At 35.4% G+C, this 24,800-nt stretch overlaps 1 protein-coding gene across 8 annotated transcripts in view; it reads left to right on the forward strand.

Moving 5' to 3' along the window:
- KCNH7 (potassium voltage-gated channel subfamily H member 7) overlaps positions 1 to 24,800 on the forward strand; it is a 239,499-nt gene that overhangs the window by 133,984 nt on the left and 80,715 nt on the right. For 6 of the 8 annotated variants that reach the window (XM_074594958.1, XM_074594965.1, XM_074594959.1 and 3 more), the window contains exons 3-5: positions 8,583 to 8,738; positions 17,236 to 17,268; positions 24,158 to 24,586. In XM_074594958.1, coding sequence (XP_074451059.1) covers positions 8,583 to 8,738; positions 17,236 to 17,268; positions 24,158 to 24,586 — 618 coding nt within the window. The remainder of the gene's footprint in view (positions 1 to 8,582; positions 8,739 to 17,235; positions 17,269 to 24,157; positions 24,587 to 24,800) is intronic. The other 2 variants (XM_074594964.1, XM_074594963.1) reach the window with 1 other exon arrangement.

Genomic DNA, 24,800 nt, shown 5'->3' on the forward strand with positions numbered 1-24,800 from the left:
GAAAAATCCTCCTCAGTTATTAAACAGTCAACTTGCAAAGAGTTTACAGAGTTAACAATTAATTTTTCTTCAGAGATGTAGCCCTTTGTGCAACCTGCCCTGACCTTCCACATCTGACTGCTTAGCATCTGTGTGTGGTGCATGCAGAGGCTTGACATAGGTGTAAGGAACCAGGCACAAGATACTTAACTGCATTTGCAGAGACAGAAATATTCTCATTAACAACTCAGAGACATTGCTTTTCAGAAGCAAAACTACTTGCTATATTCTTCTGGAAGAAACAGACAACGTGTCATAGAGATTTTAGACTAAGTTTAAGGCCTAAATGATTCCAGGTAACACTCATGTTTGAACATACCAGCTTTGCAAACTGACAGTAATGAGAACCCATCCAGAAAACAATTTCAGACCTAGCTTTCACACCACTATGCATGTACCAGAGTACCAGTTCGAGGGAGTGTTCAAGACTGACTGTAGGAACTGGACCTCCTGACTTTGGTTTATGCTCTAGAGAAACCCCCTCTGACAAAACTTGAATGTAGTTTTAAGGTGAACTGAGACAGAAAGCAAAAAGCCTGTCTTGCAACTTCTGCACCAGCTGTGGTTTCCTAAAAATTATTCTACATGCAGCATGGAACTTAAATAAGTCTGCACCCTTCCATGTACAATATTTTTCACTCTATGCTCTTTTCTTGGTCTCTACTTTATAGACATATAGCATTACTGCTTGTTTATTTTTCATTTAATTTTCCTTTCCTTGCCAAATAGTTAATTGCTCTGTATCTTCGGTACATGTTTATATATGCTTAAACAACAAAGCACTAGGAAATTGTCTTCCCATATAAAATGTGCTCAGCATTACAATTAATCATCATAGCTCTATTAGTGTAGGTGTAGATATTATAATTAGGAGGTTAGCAATAATTGTGTCGATGCAGTAGCATAAGAAATGCTGGAGTGAGCAGTTGAACAGTATTTATCTAGCTACTGAATTATATTATAAATGGGATTACAGGGAGAGAAAATGAGATATTTATATAGGCCAGTCCAATAATAAACTTGTCCACAGCCTCCAGAGGGTAATTTTTTTCTTAGTTTGCTAGTTTAAAAATTCTTCCCTCACCTCTAAAGACTCGTAAGTTAATACCTTACAAAACCTACATCAGTCCTATAAATCAAATCTTAGTATCAGCCACCATTTCAGTGACAGAATGAATATCTCTTTGATATGGAGGGTGGAGTAAAATGTCAAAGGGAACAGTCCCATTTAATCACTGTAAGATCCCTAACAAATATCAGCCAAATATACTCTTCTTGTCTCTACCCATCCCCCTTATAAATAGCTGCTCAATTGAAAAGGGATATAATACATTTCAACCTGCCATCTATTTTTAGTTGTTCTCTGCAATGAATCTTTTAAAAGAGACAGTCATACAGATACATCTGCAGCATGTTTAATGGGAAGCTTGTGAATTCCCCATTCTTGCCACACAAGGTAGCTCATTTTCAGTCAGATGGAATTGGAAAATGCTGACATAAAGACACAGCTCAGAAGATACAGGTAAAAGATAAAGAGAATTGTACAAACCATTACTCAAAGTTCTGTGTGGAAATATACTAGGCACATTTTAATAGCGTGGGGATGTTATCTACTCATTCAATTGTGAAAATGGGATCAAGAGTTTCTTTGTGTTACCCCTAGTTTCTTCTTTCATTCTTGATGCAGCTTTGGATAAAACACTTTTCTTTTTGTGCCTCAGTCCTACCAACTTTAGAAGAAAGTAAAATAATACCTGTACCCTTTGAAGGGCAGCAACAGGCCACATTCACAATGCGGCCTGGGATTCCTGGAAAAGATGCTTTTTATGGCTACAAATATTATCATCTTTAGTCTTAGCATCAAGTTTCCTCCTATTCCTCATGTGTGCAGCTACAAAACAAATGGGCGTCAGGGAGGAAAAGAACATCCAACAGTTATTCTTTCATTTAGAGCCAAAGTTTTGACAAAATTTAAATAGGGTCTTTACAGATCAGATGTCTCTAAAGATCTGAATAAATGGCATCAAGTGGAAAGATACAAAGAGCTACAGGTAAAAACAGACAAAAATATTTGTCTGATATTTATTCCATGGGGCTGTTACTGAATTGAGCAAGTAGCTTGGTGGTATCTGTCTCCAGTGATATGGTTCTACATCTCTAAGAGCTGGGCAATTTTCTCAGGGCAAATTCAGTCACTCTTCCACTCGTTTTTTTTATATAATCAGGCAGGCTAATTTGTGAAAATCTGTTACTAAATGGTTAGTTTTAATTCACACAGAAATGGGCTTGCAAAGGCATTTGGAGTCCTTTAACATAACACCATGTGAAATTCTGCAGGATATTCACATTATTTTGAACATAACACTACAGGAATAAACTTATTGGTATGATTTCAGAAAGCAAGCAGACCTTTCCAGTAAGTCCACTGAAAACAAGATTTCCTGTGACATGCTGCATTTTTCCTAGCTTGTGCTTAAACAGAAACACAAAGGAAGAGATTTTCAGCCCTTGATTGGTCATGGTGAGTCCCCACATCACAATACACATCATCCCTCAATATCTGACAAACTACCTTTCACTTGAATATTCAATACACATCCCCAGTGCAATTCTCCCTAAATGCCAACAAAAGCTCAACTAAGTACCCTGTTTGCTTAGAGTGGACCTCAAAACAGAGGAAAATAAGCTGCTGAATTTTAAGCATTAAAGAAAAGGACTTTCTTCAGTGGTAAATCACAGAAATCACACAAGGCACAGCAAATATTCACTGAGTGTTGTTTTTCTTCCAATTTCCTTTTCTTTGTTTATAACCAGTCACTTTCAGGTGTCATTCTTCTGCACCATTCACAGCTTGACACAGCACTTGCTTGCTAAAACAAGGTTTAACCTGTTTGTTACCAGAATCTTGACAATGTACAGAAAAAACATTTTGGCTTGCTTCCATTTACTTTTTTAAAGTTTGGCTGAAAGTAGATATGGAACATTAGGGAGTAAGGTCACAAGTCCAGCAGATCACATGTGAAGCTGCTTCAAGTAAGGGTATTCTTATCCTTAAGACATTTCAAGAATGCAAAAGTCTTATCAGCGGTATGCAAGACAGAGCCTTATTTCACAAGATTTTGTATCCCCCTTCCCACTTTGCCTTCCATCTAACTCATCTACCACACAGTCCCTGTGACCCTACCACACTGGTCCATATAAGGAGCATGTCCACATCCTTTATATGCCAGCATTTGGCAACAAAATAGATTATTTATGCCAGTTTGGGCCAGAGAACATGACTTGAGTTAGCAGCACTTCATAGGCTCCTAAGAGGCTTGCTGCTACTTGTATTTGCCATACTGTGCATGGTGGACAAAACTCACAGCCTCAGCCTCCCTGAACGCCCACAGAAAGCTGGACAGTCTTTCCTTTCCCAAGATCAGAGCATATATTTTATTTTAGTAAACTTCCTTTACTTTGTGCCTGGGCTAGTATTGCCCTAGACCTGAATAAACAGAGTAATTAACTTTGAGACCTGCCTCAGTCTACAAGAAGTAGACAGAGATGCTTCTTTTGTCTGTTAAGGAGGAAGACAACATAGGTTTTGGGGAGTTAAGGAGTTAGTAGAAAGCCATGTCTTGGCTTCTTATCCTAAAGACAAAGACTCCATGAAGCATGGCCAAAGTCAAGAGGTCTTCTGATCTTCCACACTAATTCTCCCTCAGATTATCTCTCTTTTCTTTCCCCAAAGAAGATCTTATTAACATTGGGCAATCCCCATGAGCCATGCTATGATGAAAGGACAAATAAGGCTGTAAATATGAACACAAGATAACTAAATGCCATTGGTTGTATTTTATTACATTATGTTCTTTTCTCTTTGTATTTACGGAAGTCAACTCTTTCTTAACAGAGGAACAATAAGTTTCTAATTAGTGTAACAGTGATCAGACTCTAACAATATCCGTGTAACTAGTCAAAAATGAACCTATGAAAACAATACATATTTCACCTCATTACTACCAAAATGGGAACTATGCAGACTTTTCTGTGCTCCTTTTCAGTAAAATGCAGATAAAATTAAGACTAAGCTTAGTACACAATTTAATATGAAATGGATTTAGTTGCATTTCTACTAAAATTGATAGTTTAAGATTTTAAATTAAAATGTAAGGTATAAACTCAATGTTTGTAACTAATATGTTCTAAGTTTGTGCCTCTGAGAGAAGGCTTTTTGAGCATTTATTTTGATCGCAAAATGTGATTCATACTGGGGTAAGTAGAGGGTAGTTATTTCCAAAGTAAACATGCTGATCATTTAATAAAAGTGCAAAGAATACCCGGCTTCCTTGTCTTGTCACTTTAGTATCATAAAATTGTCCCATTGCAGAATTGTCTCATTCAGATCTGTCTTCAAACAGAGAGCAGGACTGCCTAGCTCTGGAAACATGTTCAGTATCTGCCTCTAATTTTTAACTGTCTTTAGTCTTGTTCTAGTAGGCAAGCTGTTGTTGGCTCTTCCTTTGCTCTGTTTTGATTTATTTCTTCTCAATTTTAATTTTAAATGAGCAGAAGTGGCTATGGATTGTACAGATACCTACACTGGACTACTTTAGGTTGCAGCAGTAAAAAATTATCATAATCCTAGAAAACGCTCATATGTGGTCAGCCTTTCCAGAAATGTATGTATGCACAAAGAGGACATACTCAACATCTTTCTTTCTATAGCCTTAGTCAGTTGTCCACAGCAGCTCCAATAACAAAAAATATCCAAGAAGTTATAAATGCTTTGGCACAGGGAGCCAAGATTGGTTCCAAATTGGAAGCAGCCTCAGCCCCAATGAAGGTAGTCCTCAAATTTGTACTGAGGTGGGAGAATCTGAGTTTTTTAATGGTGAAATGCAGATAGCAACTGTCAGAATCATTCAGGGCAACAGGGCTGCAGAGCCATCCTGTAGAACCACAATGGATTTTCAAGGGTGTCTGTTGTGTGAAACGTGGGAATACTGCAGAATTAGGACAATTACCTAAATACAACAGTGTCTCATTCTTTGAGCTTGGCATATGTAATGGCCTGTGAAAATTTTGTTCCCAGGAAGGCTGAATAAAATAGTTGTTTGGGATGTGTCATTTTTCAAAGTTTGCTTGTCAGAGTTTTTCATATGAGAATGGAGGCTCTTGTCATTTGGAATGCCTTCACTGTTGTATTAATTGTACTGTCCTCTCCCAATTGCTCATAAATGGAGCTATTACAATTCAAATAAATGACTGCAGTTGTATCTAGAAGATGCAGCCTGATAAAAACCTGTCCTAAAATCTTCTATAGGAAATCACTGGAAAGGTAAATAGATTTTATGAACCAGATTAATTAGTTTGATGTGCCTGCTTTGTACTGCTTTCATGAAACAAGTCAACATTAAACACTATGCAGCCAGATATTTAAATAGGCTTTGCTTCACCAGAATTGCTAAAATGGTGCAATATATCCTTATATAACCCTAATATATCCTAAATCTTTATTTCCTAAACAATTATTGTCGCTTCCGTATATATTTTCGTAGTTATTTGTTTCACACCAGCCTTTTTGGTCTTGTGAAATCATAATGTTGAATACATAACTACAGAATCACACATCATATCCACACAGCATATAGGGGAGCAGAATCTTTTCTTCACGTATGGATATTTTGCCACTAATTTATCTATATGAAAGAGTGGTCTTTAAAATGCCATAGACAAAAGAAAACAAGCCCTTACAACCATGGAATTCAAGTTGACAAGAAAATATCCAGCTTTTCTTCTTCATCACCGCCAACAATGATAAATATATTTCATGATTACTGCTCTACCGTAATCTTTAGAAAATGCAGATATATTGCTGGATATTGACTCTATTAATTATAAAGGTATAATTTTCATAATTATTCTGATTATCTCATCCACTTGCCCTGTGTCGTTAGATGAGAAATGCAAATTCCAGAAACTTCATTACAATTTTATTGCTCATCAGAAGCATTTTTTACTCTCGAAATATTCAGTGTAGAGACAAAACAGGGAAAATATGCTGAGTGCAATGAAGAGCAGTGGAATGCCAGAGTACTTACACTAAAGGTTCTTTATAAAGAAGCTACTTCTTAATATTTCTTTATTGACACCAACTGAAAAAAGTCAAAGCTTATCTTTTAAATTTGCTAGTATTCTTTCTTTGTACTCAACTCTTATTTTTCAGTCACACTAGGGTCTTCCCTGTTATTTTGTATTTTGTGTTTCCTTATTGCAACTTCATTAGAGATAGATACTGACAAGTGTATAGCAGGTAGTAATTTCTGTACTAAAGACAAACATTAACAGTGACTGCGACAGGCGCTGCATTTTGTTCAAGTTACAGAATCCCAATTCCAGTCATTCGCACAATGTAAATATTCTATGCCTCTTAAAAAGCCTAGGTGTCTTGGAAAAACTTCAGACTAATGAACTACACTGGACCCATTAGCCTGCTCATGCAGTTGGTCTTCAAAGGAACTACACCGAATTATACCAGATATGAATCTTTTCCATTCTTTGTTCCCAAAATATTTCTAGATACAGCTTAAATTTTTAACCCTGTGCTCTTTTTGCAACATTCTTAAGCTGTGGACTGTTAAACAGCTTCTGCATCTCCCCAGAGATGCAAATCTCTAGCTCCAGTACAAATGGGGTTTGCAAATGCTTGAGGGTGGAATGTTCTACATAAACGGAGATGGTGTCATTACTTAGCACTGTGGGAAGCATTTCAAAAGCTGAAACACCCTTGCCTTCAAAAGCAGGAAAGTTTCTAGAGAAGTCTGAGTCTCCTCATCAACCTTGTTTGCAAAAACTGATAAACATTTGATGCACTAGAGTTCAGTGTTCTTCAAAGCCATGCACTCCTCAGCTTAGCCCCACTTCCAGTCCTTTGTGTTAAAGGGGTCCTATTGGGGGATATATGCTCAACCTATAAATCTGCATGTCAAAACATAGTCTATATCATGAAATAGTATTTCCTTCAAAGTGAATCAATAAGTATAATTTTGACTGATTAAACCAAATATCTATTTTTATTAGTTAGCTAAAACCACAAAGATTATTTCTAAATTCTCTTCAGACCCTCTGTTTAACCAGTCTGTGTTGCAATGCTTGGCCTGCAGCACTTCTATTTTTAGCTCTAATGGAACAGTCTTAAATTGCTTATTTTCTGTTTACTAAAGTCATTGAGCTTGTAACCATGGCAACTGTGGCAAGTGCCACAGCTTAACTGTTTTATTAAATGGATTGAAGATACAGCTGCAAAACTTGAAAGGCCAGCATGTCAATTTTATACATAGCTCAAACTGCCATATATATCACATTATAGCAAGTACTACATTAAATATGAGGAGCCAGAATTTGATCTTGGTCATAATGATATAAATCTTTACTATCTCTTTGCTCGATGGCAAAAAGAAAAAAAAAAAAATTATTCTTGTGTAACACAAATCAGGATTGTTTTTGTCAAATTGCACAGCCTGTCAAGTTTCAGTGATTACTGCATTTGAATGCATAAATTGCAGACGATGTCCCTTAAACCAGTCCCTAGTTATCATGGAAAGACACCATCTCACAGTTGTGTTTGCATGAAGCTTTTAGCACATTATTGTATTGCTTACAGCAAGCATTATTTTTGGAACCACTATGTTATGTTAGGTTAATAGAAGGAATTAAATCAAAACTAATGACCTTGTCAAATGAAACTTCTTAAGAGTTATACTGGAAGAATTAACACAAAGAGTTCTTTAAATCTGTAATTAGGCATTTGAACAAGAACACCCTGAGTACCAGAGGTGTTGAGAAATTATACCTTCTATTCATTTCAGTATAAGCTGGGTATACTCCATATATATGAAAACTAGGGTACTTTTAAATTCATACTTCAAATTATATATAACAGTTAAGTCAAATACTTCTGAAGATTATTGAAAAATATTACCACTGTTTAGATGTTTTTTGTGATAGAATATAAAACTCCATAGGATCCAATAACAAATATCATTTTTAACACAAACCTAAGCAACATTATACAGCCCCCAAAAGACTGAGAGCTAAAATAAGAATAGTGATATATTTACACCCATAAATATTTAATGCACGATTCATCCTGTTGTAATAGAACCAAAAGCTTGAAGAATGTTTGACATTTAGAAGAATGGTGTTCTGCTCTCTTCACTAGTGTTGTGGTTGGAACACTGTTCGCATTGCTACTTTTGGTGCGAAATGTCTACATATTGCAAGTCTCTCTATATAGGTACTTCTAGTGGAAAAAAAAAAAGTAAAATTGACACTTTAAAGGAGATATCTTTTAAAAGAGGTAATAATCTATCAAAAGGTGTATTTCTTTCTATGAAAATGTTCCTGTTTAAATTAAAGAATAGCGTGTTTGATGTTCAATCATTAAATTAAAAGAAATATTCTTCACTATCTGTTGGTGTAACTGGAATTACTGGAGTGAAAAAATAATGAAGTTTCCTTTCATTTATATATTTCTTTCTTTTTTTCTCTATCTGCAGGATCTACCTTCATTTGCAACACCCACATAATTCCAGTGAAAAATCAAGAAGGAGTAGCAATGATGTTTATTATTAACTTTGAGTATGTAACAGATGACGAGAATGTGGCATCTCCCGAGAGGTGCAAGCCAATATTGCCATCCAAACTTGTAAATCGTAAGTTATTCATTGAAAGTTCTCTGCTTACCTCTACTCTTAGCTGTGAGAGTCATTAACCTGGGCAATAATGATACCAAAGAAATGATGCAGTCCCCTCATTTCAAAACGATAAGAAGTTAAATGCAGCAAACCTGTTACAATGTTGGCGAGATAATCTATCAAATCTTTGGTAGTACTAACAGTATGGATCTTGTGAGTACTGCTAGAAAATATAAATGCATTAAAAGTAAAACATTTCCAGAAGTGCATTACCCTTGACAAAAATTGATTATGAATGGAAAACTGCAAAAAAAGTATTATGCTATAGACCAAATATTTCACATTAGCCTATTCAAAACTGGGTATTTCTATTTTCCTTTCTAAATAAAAAATAGTTGGTGGTAGGTTTGATTAAATTAGACTAGAAAATATGAAACGTGGAAAAAAAAAAAACATAATTAAACACCCTGATTTTATCAACTTGAAGTATTTAATTTGGCTTGAAAGATGTGGAGTTTTTTGGATATACAGGAAATGCTTTTGTTTTCATTCCACTCTGGAACGTAAGTATTGTCAAGATCAGAAAAATCTACACAAAACAAAAGTCCACTTCTTATACAGCTATGCTGCGTAGCTTTCTGTCACACTATCTGCACAACGTGTGTTCTTTTGCTGACCTTCACTCTGCAGCAACAGCACACAGTCTTTCTGCTTTGCATCTCCACTCACGTAATCTCCTCTTACTACAAGATTTCCCAGAACACATCCCCATTTGTACAAGCTCTTAGTAAAGCACAGCGTGCTCTAACCGTGAGCGTTAACACTTGCCCCTGGCTAGCTCAGCAACAGTTGGAAAATACCTTTTCACAGTGTAATAATCTTTAATGTTAATATGATAAAGTGACCTGGAACCTAAGTTTTCTGATTGTTAAATCAACACTTCAGCGTTCTCTAGAGAGGAGACAGAGACGGGTACAATCTTCACTGAGAGAAGCGAGGGGAGAACTTTCCCAATGTAAGCACTATGTACTACCTGAAGTGATGACATGCTGTATTACTTTTTCTACTAGTTATGTTGAGATTGTAAGGAGCAGGCCTGTAGCTGTGCATATAACAGCATTTACCAGGTTCCTTCTGATGGCAGTCTTTGCCATTCTTCATAATCTAGACTTTCTGCATTGTATCTTCTGGACAAAATGCACAGGATCTCACTCAAAGCACTGCGACTATTAAAAATACATAAACAAAAAGTCCCCCCATCATATTGCCAAATCATTCACATTTTTAAAAGATTGAAATTTATTTCTATAACTAATTGGGATACTAAAAAAATACTATTTTCATTAAGCATGGAGAAAGAGCTCTCACTGAATCACTCTGGATGGGCCAAAGTCCTTCCCTTATGTCCATATAATCCTACAATGGTAGGAGGTATAAATTTGTGGAAAGGAAAATCCCCATCATTGGAAACCAGCAGTCTGTAAATAATTATTGTTCACCAAATATCACATGTTTTTAAAAGAGCCTTTGTAAATATTATTTCCAATACATATTTAAAATCTTGTGCTTTTATAGTTCCTTTTCTTATTCTGTTTTGCGGGGTTTTTTTAAATAACCAATACAGCAGTTTTTTTCATTTTCCTTGAGATACCAAGAAAACACTATTCTTTTTCTAGTAATGTTATCGTAAAAATGCCATTAAAGAGTAAGAGAAAAAATAATAAAAATGCATCAGAAAAAAATAAAAATTACATCAAGTAAACCCCACTTATATTCTGTTTCTATTTCAGGATGCCATGATTTTGTGAATTTTGAACACTTTGCTTCCTGGTTGTAGAAAACAATTTTATAACATAAATAAAATTGTTCATCTGGTCCATGCTTAATGGGGTTTTATTGAAAAAATGGAAGGTAAAATACCAACTGGGGGGAAGGGGAATGAAAGAGCTTCATGTCCTGAAAAAGAGCTTTTTCTTCTGCTATCTGCAATACATCACTGTACATTTCAAGTGTTGTCACTTGCCGTATTTTAAAGTGAAAAGCCGCTAAAGAGGACATCCACACAAAAAAAGCACTCAGTCAAAACATCCTTCTTGTGTTTAACAGTATTTACACCTGACATACTTAGAGGATTTCCTTGTTGAGAGTAACTGAAAAATGAATAGGTGGGTTTCCAAGCACAGTACATAATAGAGAAAGATCAAGGTGCAAAAGGAGGCAAAGAAAGGTGACTTGAACCATTTTCCTGCTGGTGGGTACAGCCAGATGCCAGAAACTGGCAGAAACTAGAGCAGACACATGGCTGCCTCTTACTCCCAGTTGCTTGTGGTTTCAGAGCAGACTGTTATGTGGGCAGGATGGGAAGAATGGTGATACAAAATATGCTACATAGCCAAAAATTCCTCTTGGCAGAGAGAATTCTCAAGAAAGAGGCCAACATGTGCAAAACATCCAGAAATAACTGCAAGATATTGTGTACAGTCCAACGGTGGGTTTGAATTAAAACAAACAGACAAATGCCTTGAAATTTAGAAAAGGCAGAGAGAGACCAATAAACAAAAACAGAAGTCACAAAAAAGGTGGATTGTTTATCCATAAAATCATTTTTTTTAAGTCATGTTCCCACCAGAAGAAAGGCAAACAGCAGATTCTCTGTGAGGAAGTTCGTTTTTCATCATCTTACTCTATTTAGAACATATATCAACAGGTGAAGTCAGTAATCTGTTTTCATTGGAGCTCACACCAAATGGACAGTAATGGGTATTGGTTCAGGAAAAAAAAAAAAAGCAAAGAAACAAAATCCCTTCAAATCCAGCAACCAATTTAGAGAATAAAAATAGAGAGGGAACCAGCCATATAACAAGTGCAATACATCTCTGACAAACAAGCAAGACAAGCAACAGCTAATGACAAAAGACAAAAGATTTCAGATTGCATTAACATCTACTACCCAGAAGTACACAGATCATGAGAGATTTCTTTCCAGAGCTCCTTAGATTGAGTTTTCTCATATTACAATGTCTTTTCAACATGAGAGCAAATAAAAATGACTGAGTCAGGTTGCAGGAGAGAAGGACCAAAAGTCAATAGGAAACAAAAAGATTACAGTTATTTTCCTGACCCTAGAAAATAAGATAACTCTTCCATACTACCATTCTTCCTCTAATTGATTTATTAGGAGTTGACACCAAATTTATCAAGTGTAACTTTGAAAAACCTATCCGTTTTCTAAAAGCATCCATCCTGCTAGCTGCAGCTAACAGTTTTGAACAAGACCGCTTACCACAGTACTTGCCATGACTGAAATCTAACACGATGTAAGAAAAAAGCATTTCATGTTGTACACACAGTGCCTTCTGGTTTCAAAGGCTGTAATAGAAAAGAGGGATTCCAATGTGTTAAAAGGCTGAGGGCCCTCTGAACAAATTAAAGACCTATGGAAGGCAACTGATACTTGCTAAATTGAGCTTAGGGACTACATTTAGTTCTGGACAGGCAGAAAATTAAGAATTTACCAGCTGAATACTGACAGATATTTTAAACAGTTTGTAAGCTGTTTGGGACAGGGATCCTGTCTTTTGTTATATGCCATTACAATGGCTAACACAGCTAGGTTCTGATTTATCATTGGGCTTGGCAGATTATGATAATAATAGATTATCAAAAAAAATAAATGGGGGTATGTTGTCAGGAGTCTGATGACCACATTTGAGTATAAATAAAATTCTTTCTAGTCTGGTGCTCAAAAGCTCCTATCTCATATGCAGCAAAATGCTGAATAGGAAGTAATGTGAAAAATGAAGATACTGGCTTCACAATACCAGTGTAAAAATCCTTTCAGCTGATCCCTTTGTTCCCTTTATTCTTCCTTACAAGAATTTATCATCAGTTCTCTATGGAAGTCCAGCCAGTGTTTCTATAATCAAATTGCAAATGTTTGGAAAATCCTAGCATGCAACACATCTGTAAAGAACTACTAAATCACAGCCAACTGATTTTTCACTCTTTTCTGTTTCACTGCTTTTGTGTTTTGCCGCAATTCTGTTTTTCAATCTATGCCATTTCACTAGTAAAACAAAGGAAGTCTTTGTTCATATATAGCTCCTTTTGGAGAAAGACAAAAAATATCGCTAAACTTTTGTCATATTTTTTTGTTTAAATTACTAACAAAATTTATTGAATACTATATCTGTCCCATCTTTATATTCAGATAGGTTGGGAAATTTCTTCTGTAAGCGCTTATTCCATGACTGGGTAACACCCCCTTCCCCACTGAGGATGTATTTGTACAATGAGCAGCTAAAGTGAGACTTACAGAAACTGGTTTCTACTATAGATGCCCATTCATCATCCAATTACTCTTTCTAAATTTTGTCTCATTTCCAGAGATGAGAATTGTATTCATTCTTACTTCAAGTCTTTTCTAATAAGTTCATTTGCTTTTTGTGTTGCCATTTCTTAGAACATGTAAATGTTTTATAATTCCAGAAATTAACTTCTACACTCAAGAAAAAAACACTTAATAATTTTACCCTACCTCACTTTATCTGTGAAATGCTTGAAGACAAAAATACCTGCTTTCTAAGTGAAAGGACATTTGTTCAGCATATTAAAGTGTTAAGATCAAAAGTTTTGAGCTACATAGGCCCTAAAAATGGATTTTACTCTTACTGTAACAGTTCTTATGGACTGGTGCTCAAAAGCTCCTATCTCATATGCAGCAAAATGCTGAATAGGAAGTAATGTGAAAAGCGAAGATACTGGCTTCACAATACCAGTGTAAATACTGGTCACAACCAGTAAGACACTAACATTCGCTTGATTGTCACAACGACAATAAAAAATTATTCCCAAAAGCATTGTTCATAAATTTTCATGAACCTAATCATTTGCCAAGGTTGTATAAAATTTTCAACTCCAAACTGAAATAATGCATAAATAAAGGATATTTAGCAAGGCACTTTTAGAAAAAGAGAAATCCTTCCTGTTAGACTCACTATAAAAGAAAAAAAGAGTTTTCTGTACATTTTCTACAATGGACTAAATTAAGAAGACGTGATTTTATACCAATTTAGGAAAAAAAACACCCTGTGAACACTACTGAATTATCATTTAAATTTGTCTACTAGTAAAAGTTGTTAACCAAAATAAGATGAGATTAGAATTCCTGTACAGTGTGTTGTACAGACTTCATTAAACTCTTTATTATAAAGTGTTAAGCCACTATAACTTCTGTATATAAATATGGCTATCAAATCATCTGTTGAGAAAAGGAATGTAAGTGTCCAATTTTATTCCCAAATTTGTCAAATGTTCCAAAAATTTACCTTACAGAAACATTACAGAAATTTAAAGAACTAGTGGTATAACTTAATATTTGCTACTGGCACCTGATTCTGCTCTTCAAAGCTGTCACATACTTTGTGTCTGTAAAGCTAGTAACTGCAAAATATCAAAATCAATCATGACACGGACTGAACACAGAGAAAATCAGCAGCCATTTCACACTGACAGAAAGTCATAGATTTGTGGATACTGACTTCAATATGAAGAATGTTGCTATGATTTTTCTACTAAAGTAGACCATTTGTGGAATTGTAAAGTATACACACCCACAAGATGAGAAAAACCTCTCAGAACTTTAATTCTGAGCAGTCTTCATTTTCTGCCCCACCTAGAGCATGCTGCTTTTTTACTGACCTATAAGTGCTTTTTCTAACATTTACTCCAGTCCTGTCTAAAGTAAAACTCCCATTGATATGTATGCTAAAATAGCTAAAGCCAGATGAGGTAACTTTATCACAAGTTTTATTAGCTAGAAGTATTAACCTATAAGCTAATACTCGTTCCCTAACACAGTGTTCATTACCTCATGGGAGAAAGCCCAGAAAGTTATTTGATTAAATATATAATCGTGTTCTGCCAAAGAGGGATATTTGAGGATTGTCTTATCATTTTATCACTTAAAAATCTATAAGCCTATTAAAGACACCCTGGAATAATTTCTTGGGTTTCTTCCTATAAAGGAAATTACAGGATCTGTTATACATATAATAAATGCAGAATTTTTTGTTAAGGTTCAAACAAAATAAACAGGCTAATAATATTCTTAAAATGGGTAAAACTATAACCAAGGAGATTCTTCAAGGTGCTTACACTTCACCAGGTTTGGCTCTATCGTGGTCCTAGCAATGGAGTTACATCTCAAGAATAGAGATCACTGTATTCACTGCAGTTACAAGTCAAGCAAGCACAACTGAAATTCAAAACAGGCCTTTCCTTTAAGTCAAACAGTTAACTCAAAAAATGTTGTTTTCCTCTGTGCAGAGCACTTTGCTATATAAGTAGAGCACAGCAGCTTAGTGAGAGGCAAGCGTGTATTTTTTCTAAACATATCTGGACAACAACATTGTCATGAAATATTGTATACTGTTTGATACATACAAGTTTGCACATAGAATGTGGCACATATAAGCAACAGTAACTTCCCAACTTTGCCCAAAATGTAATGAGACATTTGTCCAGGGTCTTATTTTTAGCTGCACCACTGGGAGCAAATTCATCATAAGTGAGGGCTAGTCAAGAAAAATTGTGTCCAGGAGGGCAAAGGTTTCTATCTAGCCAACCAGCAGCATGGTTCTGACAACCCCAGTGTCAATATGTGTATTTGTCTCCAAGGTAAATTACAGTGAATGTTAGGTGAACTGAGTCAGTGCTGAACTCTTAGCAAAGGAATATAGCCAAACAGCAATTGCCAGTAAGAGACAGAAGAACCTCTGTTACTTTCACCTTCAAGCACTCCACAAATACCTAACTTCCTAATTAACCAAACAGCCATTTAGATAAATAAGTTCTATTAGTCGTCTTTTACAGACAGAGAAAATACAAGTGGGGTGGCTATATTTCTGTTTCCTCATGACAGTTACTGTTGGGGCTCAGATCAGAAAGCAAGCCTCCCTGGATTCTAGCCACTGTAATTAGCTGTTTGCATTACAGCCTCTACCAGCAAGGATCACAGAGCTATTGTGCTCCATCTTGTACAAGCATTCAACAAAAAAAAGGCAACCTCTGCTTAAAGAGATTACAAATCAAAAAGAGGGAACGACACAGCTTTCGGTAGCTTTCAGTGGAGGTAACTTGTGCACACTGGACAAGAAAATGAACTCAAGCTGACAATACTCTGCCTATGCAGACACCCTGCAAATTTTCCCTTTGCTATTTAAATAAATACACAGTAAATGTGAGAAGTGAGTATGAAAAGGCTTCTTAGATTGAACTAGATCCAGGAGGTTTCTTCCAGTCCTATATTTTTATTCATTTTTAACAGGTCTCCTATCTATTTGTTCTTTTCTGGACATTTAAAACAGGTGGGTTCTGTGAGGCAACTTGAAGCCTCACAATTTTTCCATTTCATAATGATTTTGCAAAGGCATCCCACATTTTAATACGTAGCCTCAGGAAAGTATAAAGGCAGTGAGTTTTGCATCATTCTTTGATAGAAGAGAGAGACGTATGTCTCTATTATTCATAATAAGCACTGGCACAGAGAACTTAACACATCTGTGCACTTGCTAAATTGCATTAGAGATTTTAACCTTGGAGAGGGAGCAATCAAAACTACCAGGGTATCTCAAGCTTAGACAAAGAGGACTCTACTACATAGCAGAAAAAAATATTTAAATGGATTTGAGAAGCTTTCAGATGGACACTGGTCATAAGGAATATGTTTTATTATTTATATTATTCAACATGGAGTAGACATTATTTTAAGATAAGCAAACAAAATAAATCTATAGATAAAATTAAGAAGATTTACCACCACTGTGTCTTATATCTCAGACATAAAATCCTATCATTATTACTTGACTACATTAAGGACCATAGCATCCAGCCAAGGTGGGCATTTCAAAGACCTGAAAGCAATTGGCAAAGACACATAGTCCTGAGGAGTTCTTCCCATGAAGAGATGAAATAAGTGAGCCCTATGAGGAATATGAAATTTTCCTAAGGTTATACTTTGAACAAGTGTCAGTGAATAAAGCCTATTATTCCTAAAAAGATTATGAATTCTTCAACTTTTCAATAAGTTTCTTCCTCAAAAAAACTTGGCATTTTCTAACAAAGAAATTATCACTAAGAAATTAGAAGTTCCATTTCATGAGAAATAGCACGTTAGTCTGGATACATCTACATTAGTTTTCTGTCTGAAAATTTAGCCAACTTTAAAACTTGGTAGTTTGAAACATATATTGATCTATGCAACAAACTTAGTAATTATCAAAGTACTTCTTAATGGAATAGTTCTTAAATTTTCCAAATAAAAAGGCAATGTACTTTCAGAACAATTCTTCTGCAGATTACATATATTGTATATGAATTCAAGCTACCTGAATTTGCTTCTAAAATGTGTGGAAATTTGATATTCTACCTCCTTTTCTTAATAGTCTGTTTATTTTTTGAATCTGTTTCTTCTGAAGCTAAAGCTTTTTGTAAATCTAGTTTAATTGTATTTCAGATGATAACAACCTTTCGAGTGGCTCTTCTTCAGGTAAATCTATCTTCTAAAATTCTATCTACTAAAGTCCTTTTATTGCTTTGTTCTGGTTCTATTATTTCAAGATCTCATTACATTTTATATAATTCTAGAAGAGTGCAAGTCAAAATATGGCTCTTGCTCGCACTCTCTGAATACTTAATTCTGCAAAACTATAGATATAACAGCTAAACTATTAAATCTAGTATAATTATATGACCTATTAAATCCAAACGTAGCGATACTTTTCAGCTCATTATCACTGAAAGTTCCTGTATGCAGAGCATAAAAAAATTTCAATCAATATATGAGACAAAACACGCTGCAGAATTTGGTAGTGGTATATAAATTCAGTGTTAAAACATAAAGAGAACTTCTTCAGGCTTCCTGTCTCAGACAAAAGCAATATCTTTTATTCTATGAAGTCTGGCAACCAAGGTCATGAAGGGTCAAGAATTTCTTGATAACTTGATCTAATAGATGGAATTAATTCTTTTTTCCAGCTACCAAAAAACCCACCATATTCTTAGCAAGAAAGCAAAATATTGTGCTATTTGATGAATTCTTTACATATAGTGTTTGCTGTGATGCTTGCTATTCTATTTCACTGCAGTTATTTACTTTTTTCTTCTTTTCCACTTGTAATTATGTCTAAGAAATAGAAATGCAAGAAGTAAAGTCTCTTTCTGAGGGGAAAAAAGATTCTTTTTTCTTGTGGCATTTTCCAAAAACACTGTTAACTCCTATAGTCTTAACATAATGAATAAGATCTAATAAAATTACATCTCTATCAACATACAGAAAGCAAACCAGACAGGTAAATGTACAGGTTCATATTAACATCCAAAGTTATAATCATTCTGTCTTTTGAGAGAGACCCTCACAAAATTATTCAGACTAAATTCACTGGTCAGCCACACGCAGCATAGACCTACATGTAGCCAGAGACTTCAATCCCTTCCTTTCATGCTTTGACAGGCTACCTCCAAGGCCTATGTGTAGACAGGAGGATCTGGAGCCAAATTATTCTCTTGGCCATTCTCAATAGTACCTTTTAGGAGAAGTGTAGCCTGAGGACAAAAATGTGCCATCACCAGCACAGAGATAAAACTTCCTCACTTAGAAGGAAACATAAAGAAGATTACTGTTACTAATACTGATAGGACGCAAGTGCAACCTTAAATTTTAGGGAAAACTAAAGGAAGAACTGAAGTGCCAAAATTAAAGTAGACCATGCTGGAGGATTAAAAAAAAAATTGTGTATGCAGTATCTAAGAATTAGAAATTTAAGCTTTTAAAGTTAATAACTGGGTATGCCTTCCTTTTCCTGTCTGAAAAGATATGAAGATTACTTAATGAGCAGAGCAAGAAAATGATCCACTTATGTATGCTTCTCTACATTTGGGGGAAAAGAAATGAAAGAAAAACATAATTGCCTCTTGCTGTAATTCTCTGTCCTAAGGCTTGCTGAGCCCAGACCAAAAATAAGGTAGCATCACATGCCTCAGTGTTTGCATAGAGTACATTCAAGCATTTGCTGCTATTTCAGACGGTCAGTGTTTAGGGATTCCATTTCTCAAAAGAAATTGTTTCCTTCAGTCTGTTGCATGAGTTGTTAGATGGCATTTCCAAGCCTTTGAAAGGCAATTCAATAACTGACTGTGTCTTTATTTCTGATCCTGAAAATTCCTTGACAGTAGGCATTCAATTTTCAGAAAATCTTTCAGCAAAGAGCTGCCTTGTGTTCCTTTTGTGAAAGCAATTTTTCTCGTTGTTTGGGGAAATTTCAGAACAAAAGTATTGCTGAATTAACCCATGGTCTGGAGGATAATCTGTCATAATCGATCTACCTTACCTGTCCTTATCAAAGAAATCTCTCTCTGTTTAGAATTGGTTGATCTTTGTGGATATCTGTGTTGTATTCTTTAACCTTATATACTGAAAAACTAACATATGTTTCATATTACAGCCAGACCAGTCATCCACTATGATAAAACTATACAGAACTTGATTTTCTCCAACACTCTACCACAGTTAACAAGTTGTACCTGAACGTGGGCAGCTCAGAGTTTGGTTTAGTTCTCAGACTAGGACAGGTGGTACGTCATACCAGGAAACAGTTCTGACAGTTTCTACATCTCCCTTAGTTTATCTTGTGTAAACCTTTTGTGCATGTAGCTCTTTTGGTTTGATTTTGTAAAGTCCAAATCTAGAGGAGGTAAATCTAGCTCCCAGCTAGGGAACCTGAGACCAGCTACCATTTCTTTTCCCTTTGGTTGACTTACTGAAAGCAGCTTCAGATATTGGTTTCTGGATAACTACTTCTCTGCATCAGCATGAAAGTAACAATGCTACTAGAGATGCTACAAAAACTGGCTGAGCAATTCTTTGAGGAGCCTTTATCACCTCCCAGCTGCTATCTCTTGGGGCTACCCTTCTGCAGTGACCAGGACAGGAAACCAGGAATCCCGTGTGCATTGACATCAGCTAAACAGACTTTGGGATAGCACATAGCATCTACCAGTAATGCTAAAACCACTGAAGAAATTGTAGTGAAAGTATAGCTCTCTCAGTTGTAGGCATTTCTCTGATTTTGCCACTCTGTCTAGTATGTAAGTATAAATTTTCATCACTAGAAGTCTGAGTAGTACCTTCACTGTAGCAAGGCGATACTCAGGCCAAATATGATTTTCCTTCCTTGTTAGAGAAGGCTTACATAGAACAGACAGGGGAATTACTCGCCACATAAGTCTATTGTGTTACTAAAGAAATCCTTATTCAACTACATTTTTGCTAGAATACCCTATTTTCAAAATTAAGTTTGTATTCATGGAGCAGGAAATTTGCAACCATGACTGTCACTGTTAAGGTCTTTTCAGAACCAATTTTCATTCTCCCTTTTTTTTTTTTTCCCTCGCCACAAAATTCTATATGATGGCATTTAGTGTTTAAGAATTGCAATTTTCCATTAATTTTAACATTTACCATTTCAATACTTACGGAAAAGCAAGGCTATTATTTTTTCTTATCAAGATAGGTTTTTTCCTACACTTTTTTCACAAAACTATTAACCAAAACATTTTATTTCCATGAATTCTAAATATCTTCTCCTTTGATCTCCCAAAATATGAGACAGCATTAAAAGAGGCTTTCAGAAGGCAAGAAAAGTCCATTTGAATTTGGGACTTTGGAGATAACTACATCTGTGAATAATTTAGAAGTGTCCTTTCTTATCTGCAGTATATTTTTGGACTGAGTTCTACTATTTAGAAACTCTGAGGGTTAGCTGAGATAGCACAGAGAATAAATGCAACCAACAGCTTAACTCACTTGCAAATTACTTATTCAGTGAAGCAAGATTTGAAAGGAGGAGGTGGAACGTAAGCCTGGAATTGTGACTCAGACTCAACTGCTTTCCTCATTTGCTCTTAGCAAGCCACAATTACACAAATCTCTGACTCAGCATTAAGGAGAACTTGGCAATCTAGTCTTCAACTTCAATAAAACATAAGGAATTTAATGCAACATTATCTGTCTATTTATAGTAAATAGCTAGTTGCGTCTCAAAAATGTTTTAGTATTGTAAGCCAAGATTAATCTGCTCTGACACCATACCTACGCAAAGCAGGGGTTGCCCACTTTCAAACAAAAGATTTTACCCCATAAACAGTATGCCAGGAAAGCTTCCACTGACCCTTCCAGTCCCTACTGGGACACCAGGCCTGAGGTTATGAATTTTGCTTCATGAAAAATTGTATTATTACTGAGCTGAGTAAGGAAGTGTAATGTAAACTAGACAAATTCTGAATTGGTCTCTCGATAGCTTTAGCTGCAGTACTGCAGGACAGAGCTGAATGTCCAACACATCATATATCTCATTATCTATACACTGAAGAAGAATAACAATACTCCTCCTCCAAAGAATATATGGATTAAAATGCAGGAAATAGGGATTTTAACTTTGAGACCATTTATTACATTTTATAGAAGAATAGCAAAAAGCTAATCATTTAAGTTTTCTATTTCATGCCCAAGAGTCTTAGCAAGAAGCAAAATTCTCACTGAGTATTCTTTCCAGCTGAACTGCAGTTAGACAGCTAAATCAGTAATGCAGTATAACATGGTCATATTAACTTGGTGAAGCAGAAAAGACCATCTGCACCACCATGAATACGACTAAAATAGAGTGCCAGCAAAAAGCCTTTAACAGTGTCTAATGCCAGAAACCTTATGAATGGTATTTTTAAGAAGGTCAATGTAATTGATGAAAAAAGAATTATAGTATTTGTTTCACTTTTGATGCAATAAGCTTTGAAAATTGAATTTTAAACTGCTTTGCAACTCAATTCTGCGTGCATCGATAATAATAATTTTTAATGTACTTCATTAATTTCAACTGTAAGCAATTTGTTCAAGTATACTTAGTAACTTAGAAGAAATATGCTTGTTCCCAAGGTGCACTCTGCTGAATATCACTGTGCAGATTGAAAATTGGCACCTCTATCTGCTGTTTAAAATATGCAAGACTCTGGTTTCATGTAATAGAGATTTCTGTCTACTGTACTGTTTTGTGAGTATATGAATTAGAGTAATAGATTCAATAATAAATATTTGGAATTCAACAAGATTTTCAGAAACTGTTGAGGAAAAAAAAGGAAGATTGTTACATGGATTTATATTTTAAAGTAAGGGGAAAAGCGTGGAAATAAATGGCCAGATTTCTAGATACTGAGATATTATCAGTAGAGTCTCACAGGTTCTTTATTATTAAATACATTTTCAAATACTTGGATAAAGAAGGTGCAAACAGCATGGTGAGAATGCTTGTGAATGCACAAAATTATTCAGAGCATGATATGAGATTTACAGACATATCCTGTAATACTGAGCGGCCAAGTGATAACACAGCAAACGAAATTTTTTACAGACATAATAATAGAGACTGAATTATCTGTTACCAATCAAGAAAGAAATCTCTCAGCTGTTGTGAAAATGTCTTAAATTAGCACAGGCTAGGAAGATAACTCAAAAAGGCAATCAAATATTAGGAATTATAAGGAAAGGATCTAAGATCAAAACAAAAAGCCGTTATGTTACTGTATTGATCCCTGAGTCTGGGAGTAGCTAAGGCCACTGTCAAAGATGATTACATTAGAAATGAAAAGAAACTGAGAAGAGTGAGGATGATCAGAGGTACACAATACAGCTACGCTAGAATTCTTCAGCTTGGAAAAGAGATACAAATAGGAATGCAACAGATGTAAGAAAAGCTATAAACATTATTGAGACTATAAAAAGGGATCAATTAGCTATTTTTCATCTCATAAGAACTAGCACCCTCCCCAGGGCAACAGGCTTATAGCAAGCAAAGTGAAGTACTTTTTCACAGAGGTATGCTAAAATTATGGAACCATTTCCTATAGAAGTTTAGCAGATCAAAGTACAACTGTGTTTCAAAAGCACTGAGACAAATTCATGGAAGAAAGGTACACCAAGCATTCAGTTTATGGTTTGAACACAATCTCTGACTCAGAAATTTTCTGAACTGCAGACAGCCAGAAACTGGAGTAAATTTACCAGGAGAAATAACAGAATGTAGTGTTAACATTTCAGTAGGGGATGATAAATTTCAATGCTAAATATTAATGAATGTTAGCTAGCTACAAATGCTGGTGATTAAAACTGACTGAAAAAAATGAAATCTTATCCCAAACAGAATTTCTTATCCCTGTAAGCGGGAATAACAAGACATTTTGAGGTGTCCTCTGAGAAATCATTTCGTTATTGATTCACTGTGGAAAACACTCGTGTAGCAAAGTGATGAGTGACAAGAAGCTATTAAATAAGTCACACCGTTTATGCAATGACATCTGATCATTTCAATTATTTCAATTATTGTATTTTCTTGGGGTTTTTTTAGCATTACTTTTTCTAAGCTGTTTACTGTGGTTTCTGTACATCAGAAGTCCCTGTGCCTTCATCTGTGAGTTGTACTATACAATACCTTAAAATAGTTACTATCTGGGTTTGGTTTTTTTAGAGGGACAGTCTGTAGATTTTACAGTTATTCCCCTATATTTTCCTTATTTGCACCATATTTTACACTTCCTCTCAGCTACTGATATTTCTTATAATTACACAAAGTTGTTAGTTTTCCACACACTCAGAATAGCCTACCCTGCCATTCAATATACCAAGACCAACTAAGCCCACACCCATGCAAATGTACAAAAGATAATTGCATTGTATAGGTGCAACTGAGGCTTGAGAACTGTGTTGCTGGTATTTCTTCCTGTGTGTTCCTTTTCATTTTACACTCATACAAAATAAGTGCTTCATTTAATTGTAAAATGTAAGTATTGGAAAGGATTGTGGCAAAACTGATACACAACTTATTTTTCTTTCCTGAAGGATTATCACTGGTATTTTCCTGTTTAATTAGTAGCCAATAAATCAATAAATCAGCAGTACACTTGTAAGCACATGGAGTTCCACTAATAATAGAATCCAAAAATACATATTTAGGACAAAAGCTACCAAGCAAAGTAGTTTCACATGTTCTAGCAGTCTTTTATAGATGCACAGATTTTTAATTTAGAAACCATCAGAACAGATAACCTTATCTCTTTTAAAACAGACTGTAGAATCAATGCTGCTATCCCTATTCTACGCTCAATAACTTAGGTCTGACTGAAGTATGAAATCTTTTAACACCATGACTATAACAAACTTACAGCTATATAATATTTCCATATTCACACATTCCATTGCTAAGTGTTGTAATTTATTAGGAATATGTCAATTCTTTATAGCTGTTATTATGCACTCTGTGTGAAAAAAGTGGATTTTCATGACAAGAAACTAATATCTAATATTTTCTTCTTTTGTATGTATTTACATACAGGCAGACTTTTTGGGTTCCGGTTACCTGGACTGAGACTTTTAACATACAGAAAGCAGTCCTTACCACAGGATGACCCTGATGCAGTGATAGTTGATTCATCTAAGCACAGCGATGACTCAGTGGCGATGAAGCACTTTAAATCACCGACAAAAGAAAGCTGTAGTCCTTCAGAAGTGGATGATACGAAAGCACTGATTCAGCCCAGTAAATGTTCACCTTTGGTTAATATATCAGGACCTCTTGACCATTCATCACCTAAACAGCAATGGGACAGACTTTACCCTGACATGATACAGACAAGTAATCCACTAACTCATTCCAGATCAAAGGAAAGTATTTGTAGTATACGGAGAGCATCTTCAGTACATGACATAGAAGGCTTTACCGTCCATCCCAAGAACATTTTTAGGGACCGTCACGCAAGCGAAGGTATGGTAGAAAGTCAATCAGTATTCTCTGATGTACTAAGAAAGGAATTATTGCAATTTTTCATAGTAATTATCATCACTTTGTAAGCAAAAATAAATATAATCAGCTCTATACATTCAAAGGCACACTAAAAATATTAAGGGCTTAAATATGCCAGGCTTATTTACACTTAATACTGCTGTTGATGTCTAAGCAGACCAATGAAATCATAGCG

Source organism: Larus michahellis, chromosome 7 (assembly GCF_964199755.1).
Source record: "Larus michahellis chromosome 7, bLarMic1.1, whole genome shotgun sequence".
NCBI lineage: Eukaryota > Metazoa > Chordata > Aves > Charadriiformes > Laridae > Larus > Larus michahellis.